Source organism: Callospermophilus lateralis, chromosome 7, assembly GCF_048772815.1.
Source record: "Callospermophilus lateralis isolate mCalLat2 chromosome 7, mCalLat2.hap1, whole genome shotgun sequence".
Lineage (NCBI taxonomy): Eukaryota > Metazoa > Chordata > Mammalia > Rodentia > Sciuridae > Callospermophilus > Callospermophilus lateralis.
Window position 1 is genome coordinate 106,967,159 of NC_135311.1, and position 19,314 is coordinate 106,986,472.

Genomic DNA, 19,314 nt, shown 5'->3' on the forward strand with positions numbered 1-19,314 from the left:
TAGGGCAATGACTTGCACCAGGTCCCCAGGCTCAGAGACCAGCTGCAAATCAGTCTTGAGTCAGGCCTTGTCTAGAGCTGACTCTTTGCGTCATCATAGCAAATGACAGACTTAGCAAGAGAACAGCCATCCTTAGCCTCCCTGGTAGTCACCACAAAGAGACCCCACTTCACACCTACCAGGTTTTCAAAACCTTAGTAATGTGACACTGCCAAGTGCGTTGAAGATATGGGGGAACTAGTACTTGCATATATCACTATTCAGAATGCTAGTCAGCCCAAATGCTTTGGAAAACAGTTTTATCAGGCATCACCCAACAAAAATGAGTATGCACATATCCCAGCTTTCAGCAATTCCATGCCCTGGCCGATATTAGTGTGCATGCCCCTAAGACATATGCAAGGGTATTGGTAATTGGGAAGCCAAATATCCATAGTCAATAAAATGATAAACAATATGTGATACAGTCATATAATAGAACACCATTCATCAGGGGCAATGAATGATCCACAGATGTATTTTCCAACATGAGTGACTCTCACAACTGTAACACTGCGTACTAAAAAAAAAAAAAAAAGTCAGAAAGGCATATAGAGATGGACACATTTATTTAAAAAAAGTAATATGTTATTTAAGAATATATACCAATATGTTAACACCAAAAGAAAAGAAAAGCAGAAATTCAGGAGTGTGTTTACCTCTATGAGGGAAAGGAGAGGAGAAGGTTGGGAGGGACATCCAGAGGTTTCAAAAGGACCAGTAATATTCTGTTAAGCTAGGTGGTGGCACATAGGTGTTTTACCATTATTTTTAAAGTATAGGTTTACCATCTATTCCCACACTTTTCTAAGTACATTTTATGCTACAAATTTGCAAGATATACAAGTTGGTATTTGGGAAGTATGTCAGGAGGCACCCCCCCCCCAAAAAAAAAAAGATTTGTTCTTCAATTCACCATTAATCCTTGGCCTTCTTGTTTCTTCTCTCTGTCTAGAGTGTTTGTATGACAGAATAGCACAAGAAACTGTGGATGAAACTGAAATTGCACAGAGACTCTCCAAAGTCAACAAGTACATCTGTGAAAAAATCATGGATATCAATAAATCTTGTAAAAATGAAGAACGAAGGGAAGCAAAATACAATTTGCAATAAACTTTGGATTTTTCATAAAGCCTTCGCGTTTTTCTTGCGCACCGTGTGCTTTGCGGACATGATGCCGTCTGAGTCAGACTCCAGAGCGCATGCTGGTATGCAGGCAGGGAGCCCATAGGGTTCTGGGGTCAGCGGTTTGTTCTTCACTTGAACTTCCTACTCCAAAGAAGGCAGAGGGATTTGCTGAGACTTGGGCAGCAGCCCTGGCGCCGACAGTGTGGTCGTGGGGATGGGAAAGCACTGTGTCCAGAGTGCAGGAGAGCGTCTCTGAGCTGCCTATCCCTTGACTGGGATTTGAACTGATATTTTTACCACCCAAGGACTTCTGTCTCTGTTCCTCTATTTTGTTCTATAATAAAACTTCATTAATTCTTGGTGTAGACCATCATTATCCTCATTTTTTTAGAATATTGAGTGTATAGTTAGGTGACTTATGTGTCATATGGCCTGGAATATCCTTTCTTTCAGAGGGGAAACCTTCAGTGTGAAGGAGAGAAAACTCATAAGGGATGTGGTTACTGTTGGTGGCTCTGAAGGGCTGTCTCCAAAACAGATTACTTTCTCTGATTTCAAAAGCCTGACCTTAGACCAATCACTCTCAAGCTGATGGGCGTCCCTGATAATTTACACCAATCTTGGCAAAGATGGGGTATAAGGGGGTGACAGTGTTAGATGATGTGCAGGGTTGGTTCAGGAAGTAGGGGCAATGTCACCTGATACCAGTTTGTTCATCCTATCTTCCATCTCAAATGATCTTTCAAGTTACATAATTTTTACCTCATTCTTTATTCAGTCACTGAGTCTCTAAGGTGTCTGGCACACCTTTTGGCAAACCACACTCGTTCTTCCTGTTGATTTGCACTTTCCTTTCTGTAATGCCTTCAGAAATAAGCATGGTATTTTGGAAAGGGCAAGAGCTTTGGACAGACGCTTCTAGTTTCCAAACCTCATCTCCCCCTGCTTGCTTTGGACTTAACTGAACCTCTCTTGTGTTTCTGTTTTCTATTCCATAAAAAGAAGCTCATCCCTACCTTGCAGAGTCACTGCAAGGATTAGAGATAACATATATACAGTGCTTAATAAATATTGACAGTTGTCTTCCTCATGGCTGATTGTTGGTTTTTAGTCATTGGTTGGAAAACTTTGGCCTCTAATTTTTCTAATGGCTCATCTCTTAATTGGTGGTCTGTAAGCAAAAGCTCAGGTCACTGGGGGAAGTAGGGGAAGTAGCTGCCACTTTAAAACCCTTTATTTCAATAATTAAATAAATCTTTGCAATGTGAACTACTATATGCTCACTAATAGGACGTAGAGAAGAGAATTTCCTCTGATGATATTTTCCTAGCTTTCTTCAAACTATCAATGTAGATTGGGCCAACTAATTTCTCAGCATCTTTATCAGTATAATGAGGATAACAATGCCTACTCTATGGGCTGTATCAATAACAGGAAGGATAATAACAACAGGTTGTGAACCAGTGCATAACATAGGGTAATTCATTTCATGAGGTAAGTAAACGTCTTGACACTTAGTAGGGAGGTGTTCCGTAAATTCTTGTGAATATATATTCAATCTATGGCATGGCACAGCTTGGGCATGAATAGCATAGAAGGCATGAGCAACTGGAAAAAACTATGCATCATTGTTGAACTCAGGCCCTTTTCTCCCTAAGCATGATGAAAATAGAAACACCCAGAGGCTCTCTGCTTTCTCTTGAAGACTAATATGATATAGAACCTGCTTTCTACGTGTGTTTAGGTTAGTTGGGGGAAAAAGTCATGGAAAAATCCACAATACAAATGCGATGAGTGTGAAAGTGTTTTGTGTAATGTGTAATGCATGTGTTAGGAACCACCAGACCCGTGAAGGACTATGGGATCTGAGTGCAAGCCCTTACTTGACCATTTTGAGGTGGTTCACTTGACTTTTGATAATAATCCTTAACTTGAGTTTGTGAAGACTAGTGCAGATAGTATCAGGAAAGAGAACTCTGTGAATTACAAAGACATACAGGTGTCAGTTATTCTTAGCATATAAGGTAGCATGAAATCAGAAGTGGGTACAACAAGAAAACCTGCTTATGAGGCAATTCTGATGGGAATCAGGAGATTTCAGCCACTTGCTAGTCTGAGATGGTTTTGCACCCCTGTCCTGTGCCTGCTGCCTATCATTGTGATGTGAGGACAAGAGCTTCATTCTTAAACCCATGCAGATGAAGAAATGAACTCAGGGAAAGTAAAATGATATCTCACCTAAGGTCCTGGAGCTCTCAGTGATTGAGCTGGATCCAAATCCAGGTCTGTGGAAAACCTATCCTTTTACCTCATCTCTGAAAACTGAGGGAAAAGTTAGGGTCTGGCTGAGAGACTAGCCATGTAATCTTAGAGTGTGTTTAGTGTGACCTAAGTAGTCAAGGGTAATCAATAATGATAATAGGTCTCATTTATTCAGGCCATTTGGAGGGATTGGCAATAATAGTATCATTTACAGCATTTATTACCTTCAAACACATGAAACTCAAAATAGTTTTGTGTAGAAGTTTTTACTAGCCCAGCCCAATCTTAAGAATTTGATGAGGTGCTTAAAATACAGATTACTGGGCTTGGGCCTGGAGAGCCAGATTCAATAGATCTGAGATAAGACTGGGAACACATATTTTAACACAAGCACCACTTTTTAAAAATGCTAGTTTAGAACTCATTATATCTGCATTAGTGAAGGAATAAGAGGATTTTCTAAGTAAACAATAACCAAAAAACAAAAAGCAAAATGAACAAAAACTCTTATGGTCCTTTGAAAGTACCTGAGGATATTTGAATTGAAAATAAATTTCTTCTTTAATAACTGTGAACCTCCCCTAAAATCTTGCTTGGAATCATTCTTCATGCTCACCAAATTTTAGTAGGACGGATGGTGACTCCACTGATTTTTTCCCCTCACTCTCACACTTGGATTCTTTTGGTTCCCGCAACAGGCCAGTGAGTTGTGCAGGACAGGGTGATCGATACTGAACTGGCAGAATCTGAATTGACAAGGGCTAGATGCCACCTTCAGAAGCCCTGACAACAAGTTCTCTGTCACCAGTTGGAACAAAAAGATGAGGCTTGATTTTATTTCGTGTGTTTGTGACCATTATGTTCCTGGTGGATTTTTGTATGCATTTCTAAGTGATGACCTTTTTGTAATTGTAAAGAAATAAGAACCACTTTATAAAAATCTTTGGAAAAATAAGAAAAACCCACTAAATTGCACGGTTGAAAGTGTTGTGATATATCTGTCTCCTCTAGTCTCTTTTCAAGGGTATAAATATGTGTTTTACATGTATGTGATCCTTCATATTATTAGATTTGTACTCTTCCCTGCTCATTTAACATGTCCCCATGTTGTTCTGTGACCTTCAGAATCGTCAATTCTAACGAACATCCACAAATTGGATAGGCAGAAAGCTGCAACTGAGTAAACCATCTGGTCAGCTGCCCAAGCATTTAAAGTGGGTCCAATGCACAGATCTACCAGTCCCCAGAGGGCCCCTCCACACACTCATGGAGCACAGTGCAAGTGAGCTGAGCTGGGGAAAGATGCATTTGAGTTCCCTTCCCAACTGTAGTCCCTGCTACTCACTTGAGGCAAGTTACTTCGTCTTTCTTGACATAGGACTTTATCTGCAAAGTGGAGAAATAATATCTGACCGAGAGGCTGTTAGGAGATATAGTTACAGTGCCCCAGTGAGAGGGGATAAATGGCCATCAGTGTTAAAGCTGGGATTCCTCTTCTCTTTACACCTGCTCATTCCTCCCTTGAGTGTGCGCCCATCCTGTCTCCTACCTACTGGCGGTGACCTTGGCTTTCAAACCCACCTTTGGCTCTCTAGAGATCTTGTGCTTATTCCACAGTTCTTGAGACCTGGGGGCTTCCCTGTGCATGTCTACCAGGTTCTCTTGGGCTTCTGGCTCCCCTCACCACCTCTGTCCCCACCCTTGTTGCCCAACTGGTCCATTTGCCTCTCCTTGGATTTTTATATTGTTTAAAACTCAGATGGAGATGTTTGTATTGTACAGATTTTTCCTGTTTTCTTAGGGTGGTTTTGCCTCAATCAAAAGGAATGACTTTTTTATTATTCTTTATACATTCGATGGGTGTAACTACTTCTTAAACTATTTTTCCAATTTAATTGGTAAAAAAAAATAGTACCTTCTTATATTTCTTTTTATTTTTATCAAGACTGCACATCTCTTCAGTGTTTGTTTCCTTCTTTATAAAAAAGAAAAACTTATTAAAAACCAGTAAGCATTTCCAGCAGAATCCATTTCATTCTGTGTTTAGCTTTCTCATGGACCAGTCTGTTTACCTTAGCATAAGATTTGTGCTTTTATGTCTGTGAATAGACACAGCAACAGATATTTTCATCACTTCTTTTGAAGAGACAGACCAGGCAGCTCCATAAACTCATGAAACCTCAGGTTCTCCACCCAGATACCTTCCTCACAGTAACACTGTCCTTCCAGCCCATGCTCAAACCCCCCCAGATGTGATAGTCATCCTTCTACCCAAGAGTTCATCTAGTTATTGCTATCACTAAAGTGTTCTTCTGTTTACATAATAGCCTACTTCTCTAAAATGGCCAAATTAATTCAAATTTTCTCTCTGAAATCAGGCAGATTTCTTCTACTCGTGGCCCTTTGTGGAGAGGATGGGGCTATCATTGATCTTCTCTAAATAGCTCAATTTTATTTTACCATGTCTCACATGAGGAAGGCTACATGGCAAAGAGTGGGACCTTGAAATTAGAAAACTCTATGTTCAAATTTTGATTTTGCTACTTACTAGTCTGTGACCTTGAACAAGTTCTTTACTTGTCTTAATTTTCGTTTTCTCCTTTGGGCAATGCAAATAAATAGTAATGTCTGCCTCCTAGGATTGTGTCAGGTTGTGTAGATGCTGTGTGTAAAGCACCGAGGCATCCACATCTTAGCTCCCCATGCATGAGAACTCTGGACAATCTGGCTGCTCTTATGGATGAGCCTCCAAAGATGTGGCCCAGGACTGGACACGACTCCAAGGAGAGTCTGTTCAGCAGGATTTCACCTCTTACTCTTGGACTTTGACTTAGAATCTGTAGCAATGGAAATGTCTCATATGGAAACAATAAGGTTCAGTAAGGTAAGGTTGAGAATATGTAGTGGGGTAAATGTCAACCAACCCTCCCCTCCTGCCTCTTTTTGGCCAACACAGTACTTGTTCCTTTAGTTTACTGCATTGTAACAGAAAGAACATGGATTTTGGAGCCAGAAAAACTCACTGAATTCAAATCCTGACTTCAGTCTTTATCTTACAAGAAATTGGGCAAGTCCCTTAAAGTCTTCAGCCTGTCACCTATCAGTCACCTTATCCATTATACAGTCTTTAAGGTGATCAAACTCGGCAGCCACTGTGCCAGACCTGTAGCCCCAGGCTTCAGTAAGTCTGGGAATCTGTTTGTTCCCTTTTCTTTCCTCCTTTTCATCCTGATGTTCTTTAATCCCACCCCTTCCCCCAATTACGTGAATTTTTCAAATATATTTCTTAGATGAAACACAGGACTTGCATTCATCCCTGTTACATTTCATCTCGTTGGTTGCAGCCCAACATTCCAGCTGGCTGAGATCTTTTCCATTTTTACTAAAATTACAAAAGAATATTTAAATAACGCCAAAGTCTAAAAAGCAAACCAGTCATAATCCCCAGAGCCAGGCCCAAGTGCACGTTCACTCCAGAGAGTCCCCGTCTGTTCAGGGTGATGGCTTTGTTCACTGTGGCTGGTGTCAGCCATGCCCCCATGCAGCCTCGCATCCCTGCTCATCCAACACTGTGAGCAGACATTTCCCCCTCTGCTGCCTGATTTGCACAGCTATCATTTTAATACCCTTCCTGGAACTGGGCCAAGATTAACTTCTTGTTTTATTTTTAATTTTTTTATTGTTTCTTTTTAATTATAGATAACATTAGGATTAAGATTTGTTGTCTCTATGTTCTTGCTATTAGAGAAATGCTGCCTGCATGATCGTTCATGACTGTTCTACTTATGTTGAATTGTTTTTTAGAGTAAATCCCCAGGAGCAAGCTAATAGGGTTAAAGGGCAAGAACATTTCCTAGTCCTTTCTGTGTGTTGTTATATTACTTTACAAAAGGTAAGCCATGTCTCAGGCATTGTCCAAGGCATGTGCCATTTCCCCACCTCTTCACCAATATTTGGAATTTTAAAATTTTGGCTAATGAGCTAATGAGATGTACTTTCCTCACTTCTTCCTATGTGATTTGTCTATGCATATATTTGGGAATTTGAGGGAGGCTATTGAAATCTTATTCTATCATACCACTCTCCTCCAAGTTTTATAGTCTATAATATCTTTACCAAGTTAGCCATAATAAGGTTTTAGTGAGGTCAAGAGTCATGTGGACCTCCGCTACAGACTCCTGTTCACTAATTGGCATTCTTTCCACTGATTTTTTCTATTAGAGAGGATACCTCTACCTGGTCATGGTCAAGGTAGTTGCCTGAGAGGTGACATTTGAGTTGATGCCTGAAGGATACAAATAACTGTGATATCATTTGTCTTCCTGTTCCATCTTCTATCCATCCATCTCAGACATGCTGAATGTCTACCCTGTGCCCACCACTCTGCCAGACACAGCTGGTCTCACCAGACCAGGATGCCACACCTCCAGTCTAGAGCCAAACCCTCAGCTCTTTCCCCCAGACTAGAATGCACTCATGTGGCCCCATCTGACCTAGTACCTGAGGATTTAGGAAGTTCATGGTTTCTGTTTGATTAGTGGATTGGGGAGAGTGAGGGTCCCAGCCTCATGCCATCCTCAACCAGAATTCCCCTAGGAGTCATTATAGCCTTCATCCAGTCATTCAAGCCACTGAATGCCTATCAGGTGTCAGTCACTGGCCTAAACACATGAGACATATTGAAGAAAAACAAAGATCCTCCCTCATGGAGCTGAAAATCTAGTTGGGACAGGGGGGAGGGGAGAACAATAATTAAAACATAATAAATAAGAACTCAGAGGTGATAAATGCCATGAAAGGGGGAAATGTGGAGCAGGGTGAGGCAGGTGGAGTGGGTTGGTGGGGGGGACCAGTTGCATAGAGAAGCTGAGATGTGAATAAAGACCAGGAGATGAGGGAGTCCCAGGGGGCAGGAGACCTTGCTCCCAACCCTGCCACAGGAACTGGCAGTGTGCACAAGTGTGGGACATTAACTCCTTCCATCTACCTAGTACCTCAGGTTTACTCCAAGATGGGGGAAAGGGAGAAAGAGGAGGGGAGAAGGAAGGAAGAGCTAATTTTAACTGATACTTGAAAACATTTTATGTAACAACAAGCAAGCATAGATTAGAGCATAGAAGAAGCATTTTCATGAAGAAAATGAAACAGGAGTCTTCAAAAACATGCAACACTTGCAAGGGGGCGTGTGGCTGCTCCTGAATCTACCTCCCCAGTCCCTGCGGAGGCCTCTAGGGGTCCTTTGGGGAAAAGTCTACTGAGTCATGGCTATGGATAGACTAGGGGCTGAGTCAGGCCGTCCTAGATTTGAATTATGGCTACATCTCTATTTAGGACTTTTTCCCTGAGCCATTTCCTGATCAAAAAAGTATAGTACATAATTCTCACCCTGCAGTATTGTATGGAGGACAAAATAAAGAGGCAAAGTCAAAAGCTCCTGGCACAAGACCAGCTCTGCGGAGGTGCTCAGCTATGCATGCCCCATTCCAACTCCGTGCTAGACTTCCTTCCTTTCTCGGGTCCCTCCTCTCATCAGACACGATGCTCTCTGGGGAGTCAACCCTAGCTCTGTGGTCTTGGGCAAGTGACCTCGCTCTCTCTTCCTGAGTTTCTTCCTCTGTCTATGATGCCAATAATAGCTTGTCTGAGACTTTGAGGATTCAGTGAAATTTTCACACTTGCGAAAAGTGTGTGTGATCAGGCAGGCATCTGGCCAGGTCCTATAGGGGTGAAGTAGCTCAGGTACCAAGCAGGATGTGCCTGGCCTCATCCCTATAGGTGTAACCCCAACATTTTTTATGTACAATTTTAAAGAACCAGTCTTACCTAATGAAGGCTCATTACACTGTAGAGTGTTGGTGCTCACTTTGTCTCTTCCAACTGAACTAACTGCTGACTTGTATCTTAACCCAGAGGCTTTTGACAAGACAGCAAAAGAGATGCTCCCTGCATGGGCTGCCTGGGTCTACTGACCAGTTGCTCAGTAGATGCATGCTGAATGAATGAATGAGTGGCTTTATTATTATCATGCTGGCTAAAAATACAAAAAGACTTTCACATAGATTATCTCATGGGATTCCTTATAGAAATATTATTATGTGTCTTTCTTTTGGAAACAAGAAGGCTGAGGCAAAAGAGGGGGTAATGTGAGATTCCTGTGTCACAGAGTAATCAGGTGAAGCTTAGATTCAAGTCCCCTGAGGCAAAATCCAGAGCTCTCTTCTTGATGCCAGTGGTTCTGCATCAGAATCATCTACAGAGTTTATCAAAACACGAATTGCAAGTCCAATCCCAGAATCTCCATGTCAGTAGGTCTAGTGTAAAGTTCCTTAAGTTTACATTTCTGACAAGTTTCCAGGTAATACTGCTGCTGCTGGTCCAGGGACCACACTTTGGGAACCACTGTTTTGAAGAGTGGTATTTCTCCATTTTGTAATCATGACGAATGCAACATAATTACATCTCGGTGATTTCAAATTTATGGACCATGACCAGAAGCAGCTGTGGGTAGAAGGGCAAAAAGTAGGCCAGGATGCTTGAGCCTCAAAGCCTGCTCTGCCACTAAATGCTAGTGACCACCACTTGGGGACGCACTTTCCTATGGGTAAAATGATTTGACTATCCTGGCTCTGCCTGTCTCCCAGGAATGGCAAGAGGTTAGATGCAATCATGGAAGAGAGACAGTTTCAAGTAAATTAAAAATCCCTGGAATCAATAAGGTAAAGTGTCCCTATTTCAGCCACTTCCAGTTCCACTTTTAGGTGTCCAGCATATGACAGAGAAGAAGGAGGGTTCCAGACCTCTCTACCTTCTTCCTCTGTATCAACCCCTCCACCCCCTCAAACAAAAAGTACCAGAATTTTTTGGACCTATATTTAGTTGTTGGTTTTCTCTGAGTGCTCTTCCTATCTGAATTATCTTAAATAATTCACAAATTGTACGATAATTACATTCACCACCCACTTTAGCCTCTTGATTTCTGTCTCATTCCCTACTGTATTCCCAGCCCATGGATATTGTATATACTCACTAAAAAAATTACTGAATAAATAAATAATAAAAGAGAGCACTATGACTCCCATGTTGGAGCCTTTCTGGAGACTTTCTGGTCTGAAGAGCTATGAGCACAGAGGCTGTGGGGGTCTATTCACACCCTCAGCCCACCATCACACCCACCCACTCCCTTTAGGAAAACTCAGTTGAAATGGTTTGGGCCTGCCCAGTCTAGGTCCTCACCTATTTCTTGTCCCTCTTCTGGGTCAGAAACTGTGGGAAAATCCTATCCTCACTAGATGTGAAGACTCAGTTCAAATATTTCCCCAAAAGCCAATCTCTTCCTCTTCCTAAAATGAACTCCCTCTTCCATAGCTTTCCAAATCTCCCCCATCCCTCTCCCCCAACCCCAGCCTTCCCTGACTGTTAACACTGAAGCCTTTCTCTGAAATGTCTATTTAGTTGTCTCTCCACCCAAGCCATCAGCAAACTGAGGGGCAGGACTATGTTAATTCATCTCTGTCCATGTTTGCTGAGCCCCTGCTATATTCCATATGCAGGAGATACAGATGTGGATAAGAGTTTTAATTCCTAAAATTTGTTGAGCACGTACTATGTGCTAGGTACTCTTTACTCTGTCACTTAATTCTCACACAACCCTTTGAACCAGATACATTTCATAGATGAGGAAACCATTTTAAGTAGCTTGCCCAAGATGACGCAGTCATGACCCGGAGGAGCCAGGACTAGAATCCAAGCCTAACAATCATGTTTAATGCTGTCTCAAACCTGGACATTGACATAAGCTATTTCTTTCATCTGAAGCTTCAGGAGAAGCTTGGATATTGTATGTACTGCTCTGAATTGTATATACACCCTCTGCTCTGACTCCTGCTTCTTCCATGAGCTCTTAAGTACCCCCTCCCAGCCTGGGCTGAGAAACCCTCCCCATGTTTCTACCCTCCTCTTATGATCTCGGTTAGACTCACATCAAGCAGTATTTTCATTGTCTGTACGTCATTCGTACTGGACTGTAAACCCTATGAGGTGGCGACACCGTGTTCAGCTTTGAGTCCCAGTTGCCAGCGCAGGGCCTGGCCTGGATTAAGTGGAGCTCTCCCTAGAAGCCTGACCCTGATGAACGGTGACTGTGGGAAACCAGAGACCACAGCAGTCCTTTCTGCCTAGGGTATCTGACCTTGAGGGATCAAGAAAGCCCTGCCTGAAGGCCCACGAGACCCTCCTGGTCTTGTTCCCCCAGGTTGAAGCTTGAAATTTCACCACCAGGTCAAGAGAGAAGGGAAGGCACTGGTTCCCTGGCAGGACTCTGACCTCTCTTGCCTGGGGGTGACTGGGCTGCACCACTTACCAGCTCTGTGACCTTGGGCAAATAACTGATTTGGTTTGGGACTCAGTTTTCTCTTCCATAAAAGGTGTTTTCTGAGCCACTTCCTTGACGTCACTGCGTGGGCTGTGCAGTGAGGGACAATGGGTTTGACCCTTTCCTCTCTGCTTTTCAGTTGCACGACCTTGACTAAGTCAACATTCCAGGTCCTGAGATTTATCCCCTGCAGGAAATTGATTTCTCAGCTTCAGGAGCAAGGAAGTGTCACTGTTTGGGATTGCTAAGCACATGGCAAGCATGTAGTAGGCACTCGCTGACAGGTGCTGCCCTCGCTGACAGGGAGCACCAAGCACTTGGTCAGCAGGGTGCATGCCACCTGTGCAGGACTTTGGGATAGTCATTTCTTTTCTGTGAACCTCAGTTTCCTCCGTTACAACACACATGCCACTGTCCCTGCTCCCCTGACCTCTGAAAGGAGACATGGCTCTGGCAGCTTTGTTCTCAAGGGAGCAGGGTTCACTCAAGTGGATTCTTAACAGTCCCTCAGCTCCCCTGGCCCCCTCCTGCTCCCTCCCACAGGGAGCAGATTCCAGCTTCTAATACATTCCTTCTCGAAACTGGTGGGAAGCCCCTGGCCAGGATATGAAAAATGAGAGCCACTACTGAGAGGCCATCATAGCTGGTAGAAGGAGGGAGGCTGGGGTTCTTTTTTTTCCAATGGATCTTTAAATTATTTTCATTTTGCTGACTCGCATGCTTTTCTGAGTTAAGGAGCTTCGGGAGATGGTTCTAGGCCATTTAAGCAGAAAGCCTCATTGGCTCCAATCTCTTGGAGAGGAAAAGATTTAACACTATGTAGCCCAGCCTGTGGACGCCTTCTCAGGGCCTCGGAGGGCAGGTGTGGGCTTTGCGGGGTGCAGGCCAGGTAGATCCCACTGAGATTTCCAGCACTGGCCAGTCGAGAGTGTGAAGCACGGAGCCTCTACTAGATTTCCAGTGGTGGGGGCTCCTTGGGTTTTAAGTTATGTTTACAAGGTAGCCTGTTTTGATTTTGTTTGTTTGTTTGTTTGTTTTTTCCCTTTCTCTTTTGTTCCTTTTTAGTGAGAACGGCAGCCAATCCTGAATGACGTAGTGATCAGAGCCCTGCCCTCCTAGCTCTCACCTCTGGTTCCCAGGTGAGCCTCACTCCTGAGCTGGATGTTCTCACCTGGCTAGCTGGGGCGAGGGGCGAATGGAATGTAACTGACCTAATTTGTTCAAGGCGATCCTTGAACTGAGTCACCATAAAGCCCTACTTGATCCTTCTATGGCCCTGTACACAGTTGGCATCCCTCCTGATGACGATGAAGGCACTGAGGCTGGTGTGGTAATAATGAGCAGACTCGGGAGTCAAAGTCAGGTCAAGACTTGAGGGCTGAGGCATCTCCACGGACTGAGAAAGCAAAACTGCCCCCAAGAAACCACTAGTAGCAATGGGGTGCATTTCCCTCCCTGCAATCCAGTCGTCCAGCAGCCAAGGCAGGGCCTGGAGAGGGATAATCACGTTTCAGAGCCGACCAGAGAGGCTGCCACTCGGAGCTTCCTTTGTATTTTGAATATGTAATCTCTAATTAGACTTTGCCTTAATTGCAAGATTTCCATACGCCCCATGACTGCTGTGCGCTCTGTCTGGGGATAAACACGTCCATCAAGTGAGAAGCAAATTGTGGCTGTTGTCTTGGCCCCATCATCCTGTGGCTCCACTGCGGTTCCTCTGGGGACGAAGCTCAGCCTTCCCCTGTGAAAGCGCTCTGGGGCCCACATTTTAATCAAAAGCGTACCTGCCTCTAGGAAAAAGAGTAGAGGCACGGCTCAAAAGTGATTAAATTTAATAACCAAAAGACCAGGAAAAAGTCTGCTTTGCAATGCATAATTTCACCAGATATTTATTTATTTCATCATGTGGCCACATTCTACATGCTGTATGGGGACACTTTATTAAAAATGCCATTTATTTTAACAGCAGCAATAAAGGAAACACACACCTTTTTTTTTTCCTTCGCCCCACTGTGTTAAAGGCATTTGTGGTTATTAAATTACTCTTGAGTAGAGGAATGCCTGTCTCCAAATTTACTCTGAAGTATTTCAATAAAATGATCTCAAATGTTTATTCACTCAGCAAATATTCACTCAGAGCTACTCTGGGTCAGAGCTAGCACTGGGGTAGAGCAGATGGAGCCCCCCTGCCTCCCAGGAGCTCAGGAGCACAGGGCAAGCACAGGTGACAGAGGCATCCCACAATGCAGTCCAGGTCTAGTGAAGGAGTGAATGAATGAGGGTATGGATGCCCCCCCATTGCCTCCAACCTTCCCCACCGTGAATACACTCCCCGCAGGCCTGTTGCCATCCAGATCATTCCTCCACAGTCCCCCTGCTGGAATGTGGATGTCTCTGGGGAGGACTCTCCCCCTCCTACTCTCCCAACCTCTCTATTCTGGGCCAGATCCTGGCTCGCTTCTCACTGCAGGAACCATCCTTTCCAGGGAAGGCTGAGCCCCAGGCTGGTCCAGGTGCACCTTTTCTGGGTTGCCATCAGCAGGGCACTGCTCACATCCATGAGTTCTGTCTGTCTCTAAGTCTGTCTCTCCCACCAGATGAAAGACTCCTCAAGGACAAGGACTGTGCCTGGCTCATCCTGAGTCCTGGACTCGGCACAAAGCCCTGGCACATGGGCACCGGGGGAGGGGTACCCAGTGCCCCTCTGTGGCAGAGGGAGGATGCTCAGGGGCAGTTTCTCCAGAGTCATGGTACACTGCACCCTGAGAGCTGCAAGCAGACCTGGGATGGGGCCTAGGGCACAGGGCAGGACTGACTTCCTTCGAGGGCTTCCTGGGTGGGCGGCCACCTTCCTCCTCGGGCCGCAGGCTTGGCGTCTCCTGTGCACTCCTGTTTAACCCCATTCATGGGGGCCACAGCCACGTAATTGGATTGAGCAGACACTGACAAGGTCAATTTGACAATTTCATTAATCTTTTATTAAACACCAGCCCTGAGCTCCAGCCAGGCTCGTCTGCGCGCTGTCCCTAGAACGTGCCTGGCATATTCCTGTCTCGAACGCCTCCGCCAGGCCAGACGTGACTGTCCCACAGCTTCGCGTGTACAGGGCTTGATGTTCAGCAAAGTCCCTCAGCCTCTCTGGCCGCGCTGCAGAGATGGAGGAGTCGATGTACATAGAACACTGGGGACAGTCTTGGCCTACTTTAGTGCTCCGCATCATTAATTCACAACAATCTTTGAAGACTTAGTTTTGCTAAGGAGGAGATTGAGTTCGAGAGAGGGAAAGTGACAAACTCAAGGTCCTTTCCAGGGAAACCAACTGCAGCCATCAGTGGCACTAGCAGGTTAGAATGGGCCAGATCCTGAAGGGCAGTTTTGAGATTGGAGGGAACGGTGGACGTGTGTGTGACCAGCACAGTGCGTGGCCCTCGGTACATACAGAGCACAGTTTGTTAGGGAGGGAGGGAGTCCAGTCATGCAAGCTGGAGCTTCCATAAGAATCTCATGGAAGGGAAGGGACACCTTGCTGGGTGACAAGTGGAGCCTTAAGTTTGGTGGGGGCTTTTAGGACTCAGAGCAAAGCAAGGAGCCAGGAGAGCGTCCAAGAGGAGGAGTAGCAGAGATGGCAGCTGGAGTGAGGTAACCGGGAGAGGAGGAGGAAAGTGAGGCTGGAGATGAGGTCAGGGCCACCGCTCAGTGCCTGGGGAGTATGGAAAGATATCCAGCAAGGAACTCGCAGCCCATTTGGGGTTTTAGAAAGTTCCTCCCGGCTTCACTACAGAAGACTGAGCCAGGCAGGCTGGAGGTGGGAAGGTTGTAAGTGGCTGTGAGGTGGGCAGCATCTACTGGGATAAGCCACCCCTGTGCTGCCTGGCCTCTTAATTGGTGGGGAGGGACAGGGTGTCAAATGAGACCCTTCCTGGTGCAGTCATCCTGGTGCTTTTCTTCATGACTGTGAGTAGACAAGTTGCCTTAATTACCAAAGGTTCATGGCTTCCCTGGTAAAGCAAAGGACATTGGGATTCTCAAACTCACACACATGGAAATGGACAGACTCTCCCCAAGAGGCCCTTGAAGCACTTGGCCAGTTTGCTGGGACATGGCTCAGGGCCTGAGCCAGTCTCACCTCCGCATGCAGCTCTGTCCGGTGTCTCAGAGCTTCGGGGCTCCCCTCGCTGCTGAGGCCCTCTCCCCACTGAGCTTGTCAACCTCTGGTCAACAGACTCTGGAGGCCAGCCATGGGTCCTGGCACTTGGGGGGGGAGCAACTGCTGTCAGATCCCGGAGGAGCTCCAGGCGCTGGTGAGCACGAGGGGCAGACAGACAGAAACCGGTGTTCAGAGCCAGGAGTGGAGACATGGGAGGATCATCTGAGAGGGTGTTGTTAGGGAAGTGTTTCCCAGAGAAGCTGATTTTTTTTGGGGGGGGGCGGATTACCAGGGACTGAACTCAGGGCACTCAATCACTGAGTCACATCCCCAACCCTATTTTGCGTTTTATTTAGAGACAGGGTCTTACTAAGTTGCTGAGTGCCTGACTTTTGCTGAAGCTGGCTTTGAACTCATGATCCTCCTGTCTCAGCCTTTGGAGCCACCGGGATTACAGGTGTGTGCTACCACACTCGGATTGTGCTGGATCTTAAAAGATATGTGGGGATTTCATAGGCCAGTGGGGTACTGAACTTTGGACACCTCCTTAAGAGCTGCCTGCATCCTAATGTTGTTGTTGTTTAATCTTGTTTTAAAATCTAGTGTAAGAGAACAGGAAGAACCCAGCTCACTCACTCTGGGATTTACGTAGTGCTGGGCCTCCAGAGAGCACCCTACAGAAGGTATGAGAGTGGAAGGGCTCCTGAGCTCCCCTTCCCACAATGAAAGAGGGAAGGGGAAGAGGGGAGCCAGAGATGGAGGGAAATGAGTGGAGTCCCCAGGAGGGACCCAACCCGACCAGTTTCTTCCCTGTAGAAGCCCACGGCTCCCTGAGCCTCAGACAAACTCCCGCCTCTTACCTTAGCTGGTGTCTATCTGGCCTTTGTATCCAGCATGTATTCACCCATCAGTGAGTCACTCATGCCCACCTTCCACTCATGCCCACAAACACATCAGCCCACGTCTTTATTGTCAGCTCTTGCATTTCCAGAACAGACCCAGACAGTTGCCGTCTTCAGGCCTTTGTCAATGCTACGCTCTCTGCCTTCAGAGAAGTCCCTTCACCCAGGGAGCACATCCTCAGGGCCTTTGTCAACTACAGCAAGAAATCTTCCCCAGGAGATCTCTGCGGCTCTGAGCCCTGCACAGACCCCCTGGTCCTCCAATAGCACCAAAGTGCACACCCCATGTTCATGAAGGAGTCTCTGTTTGTCCTGCCTCCAAGGCAGGCTTGACACTCTTCTTTACTGTCCATCTTTACTTACCACAGGCGGTATGGTCAGGTGGGAAAGTCTGGGTTCTTCTGTCAGATTGGCATCGTCAGAGACTTGAATCCCGGCTACTGTCCTGGAATCCGTGCAATCTATGAGAGCTATTTACTCTCAATGCCTCTGGTTCTTCATCTGCAAAATGGGTTTATAATAAGGGTTGATGCAAGGATTAACTCTGTTAATTGTGTCAAGGTCTTTGAAGAATGCCTGGCAGATAGTAAGAACTCACTAATGGTGAGCTCTTGTGATTGCTTTTCAATTAAAAAATAGTAAGGTGCAGTACAGAAATATTTGGAGGGAAAAAGTTCAAAGTTAAAAAAAAAAAAAAGTGCCCTCCTCTCAAACAACTGTTAGATTCATGTGTGTCTTTCTGGTTTTCTATTCAGCATGTAGGTGGGTAGCATACCTATTGTATACATACATCCACAAAATCTGTACACACAAACATGACATCCTCTTCTATAGCTTGCTTTTCCCACTAAGCAGCATATACTAATGCTATCAAAAACAGGTATTATTTTTATCTGTCTTTGTAGCCACAAAAGCTAGCATAGAATAGGCATTTCAGGGAACTCTGAGGAAGTAAAGGGGAAGGGAAATTGGGCAGTCCGAATGGCGGCGTAGGGCTGCAGCATGTGACTGAGGTCCAAGGAGTCATTAATAGCATAGCACTTGTCACTGCTGAGGAGTCAGTATCCAAGTAAGACCTCCTTAATATGGTTTGAATGTGTCCCTCTAAAGTTCCTGTATTCAAAACTTAATTTTCAAATTCATATTTTGGTGATTTTCAAGGGTTTGGAAAGTGTTGGGGATTAAATAGTGCCATGAGGTTGGGCCCCCATGATGGCTTAAGTGGCTCTGAAAGAAGGAAGACAGTCCTGAGCCAGCACATGTGCTCTGTCTTGCTGTGTCACTCCACAGCAGGCAGCCCTCACCAAATGCCTAGCAGATGCTGGTGCCATGCTCTTGGACTTACCAACCTCCAGAACTGTGAGGAGTAAATTTCTTCTCTCTATTAAGTTACTCAGTCTCCGGTATTTGGTTATAGCAGTAGAAAATAGGCAATACACCCGTCATTTTAGTGATAGAGACCTCAAGGGCAGAGAGGGGAAGGGGCTTCCCTGGGGTAGCTCAGCAAGTTAATGAGATTGGAGCCTGGGCATACCTGTGCCTGTGTCCTCAGGCTATATGTGGCTACCCTTCCTACCTGTTTCCCAGAGTTCTCCTCACCTCAAAGCTGATACACAGCCTGAGAGACAGCCTTCTTGCTCTGGTTCTGCCTGGCTTTGTGGCCTCCCCCAGGCCTGAGTTTGCTAGAAAGCCTGGAGCAGCCATCCCCAGATTATTCCCCAGACAAGGAGGCAGAGGGAGGTGGCCAGTGGGAAAATGTCACCAACACAAGGGATTCTTATTTTCTGTGTCCCAGATGGTATCAGGTTACCTCTCAGACAATAGAGTATTTTGGAGTCTTGGAGGCTTCTGGCTCCATCCTTCCAATCTGTCCCATGCACAATTTCAGAGGGTCTGCTGCAGTAGGATGAAGCATGCCCTTTGCAGGGCAGGCCACCCTCTTCTGGGGATTCCTGCCACTGCTCTCTCCATCAACGGGCCTTTGCACAACTATGTCTTCTGCCTGAGATGTCATCCCCTGTTGTTGCCTTGGCTCAGAATCATGTGGTCTCTCACGGCCCGTCTGCTCCTCTCACCCCCAGTGATCTGTCCCTCTGAAGGGTCCTTGCACCACCTCGTGCAACCTTTCTCCCTAGCCCTCCTCAACACTCAGTAGGCCCTGCCTATGGGTGTGATCTACCCACTCACAGAGAGCAGCTTGGGACGAGAGGGTGACTGAGGGCAGCTATGGTAGCTCGGGGCATCCAGGCAGTTTCCCATGAAAGACAACCTTTACTCTGCCTTCAGCTGTGGAAGGACACAGATTATGTCCTTGGAAAGTCCCTCCACTTCATTCTGAGCTTCAGATTCTACATTAGAAAAAAGGCAATTCTGCAGCCCATGAAAAAGGGTTAAATGAGCAAATTAGAAACTGCCTGCCACTGCTCTCCTGTCCCACTTTCTCCTTTCAGAGATCCCTCTCTGAG

The 19,314-nt window shown here is 45.6% G+C and overlaps 2 protein-coding genes across 3 annotated transcripts in view; both read left to right on the forward strand.

Moving 5' to 3' along the window:
• Positions 1–1,152, forward strand: part of Bend5 (BEN domain containing 5) — a 46,290-nt gene extending 45,138 nt beyond the window's left edge. For both annotated transcript variants that reach the window (XM_076862787.2, XM_076862788.1), the window contains one exon: positions 995–1,152. In XM_076862787.2, the coding sequence (XP_076718902.1) occupies positions 995–1,152 (158 nt within the window). The remainder of the gene's footprint in view (positions 1–994) is intronic.
• The window catches only part of Agbl4 (AGBL carboxypeptidase 4), a 1,194,123-nt gene that overhangs the window by 1,006,786 nt on the left and 168,023 nt on the right, over positions 1–19,314 (forward strand). The gene's annotated exons all lie outside the window — the stretch shown is intronic.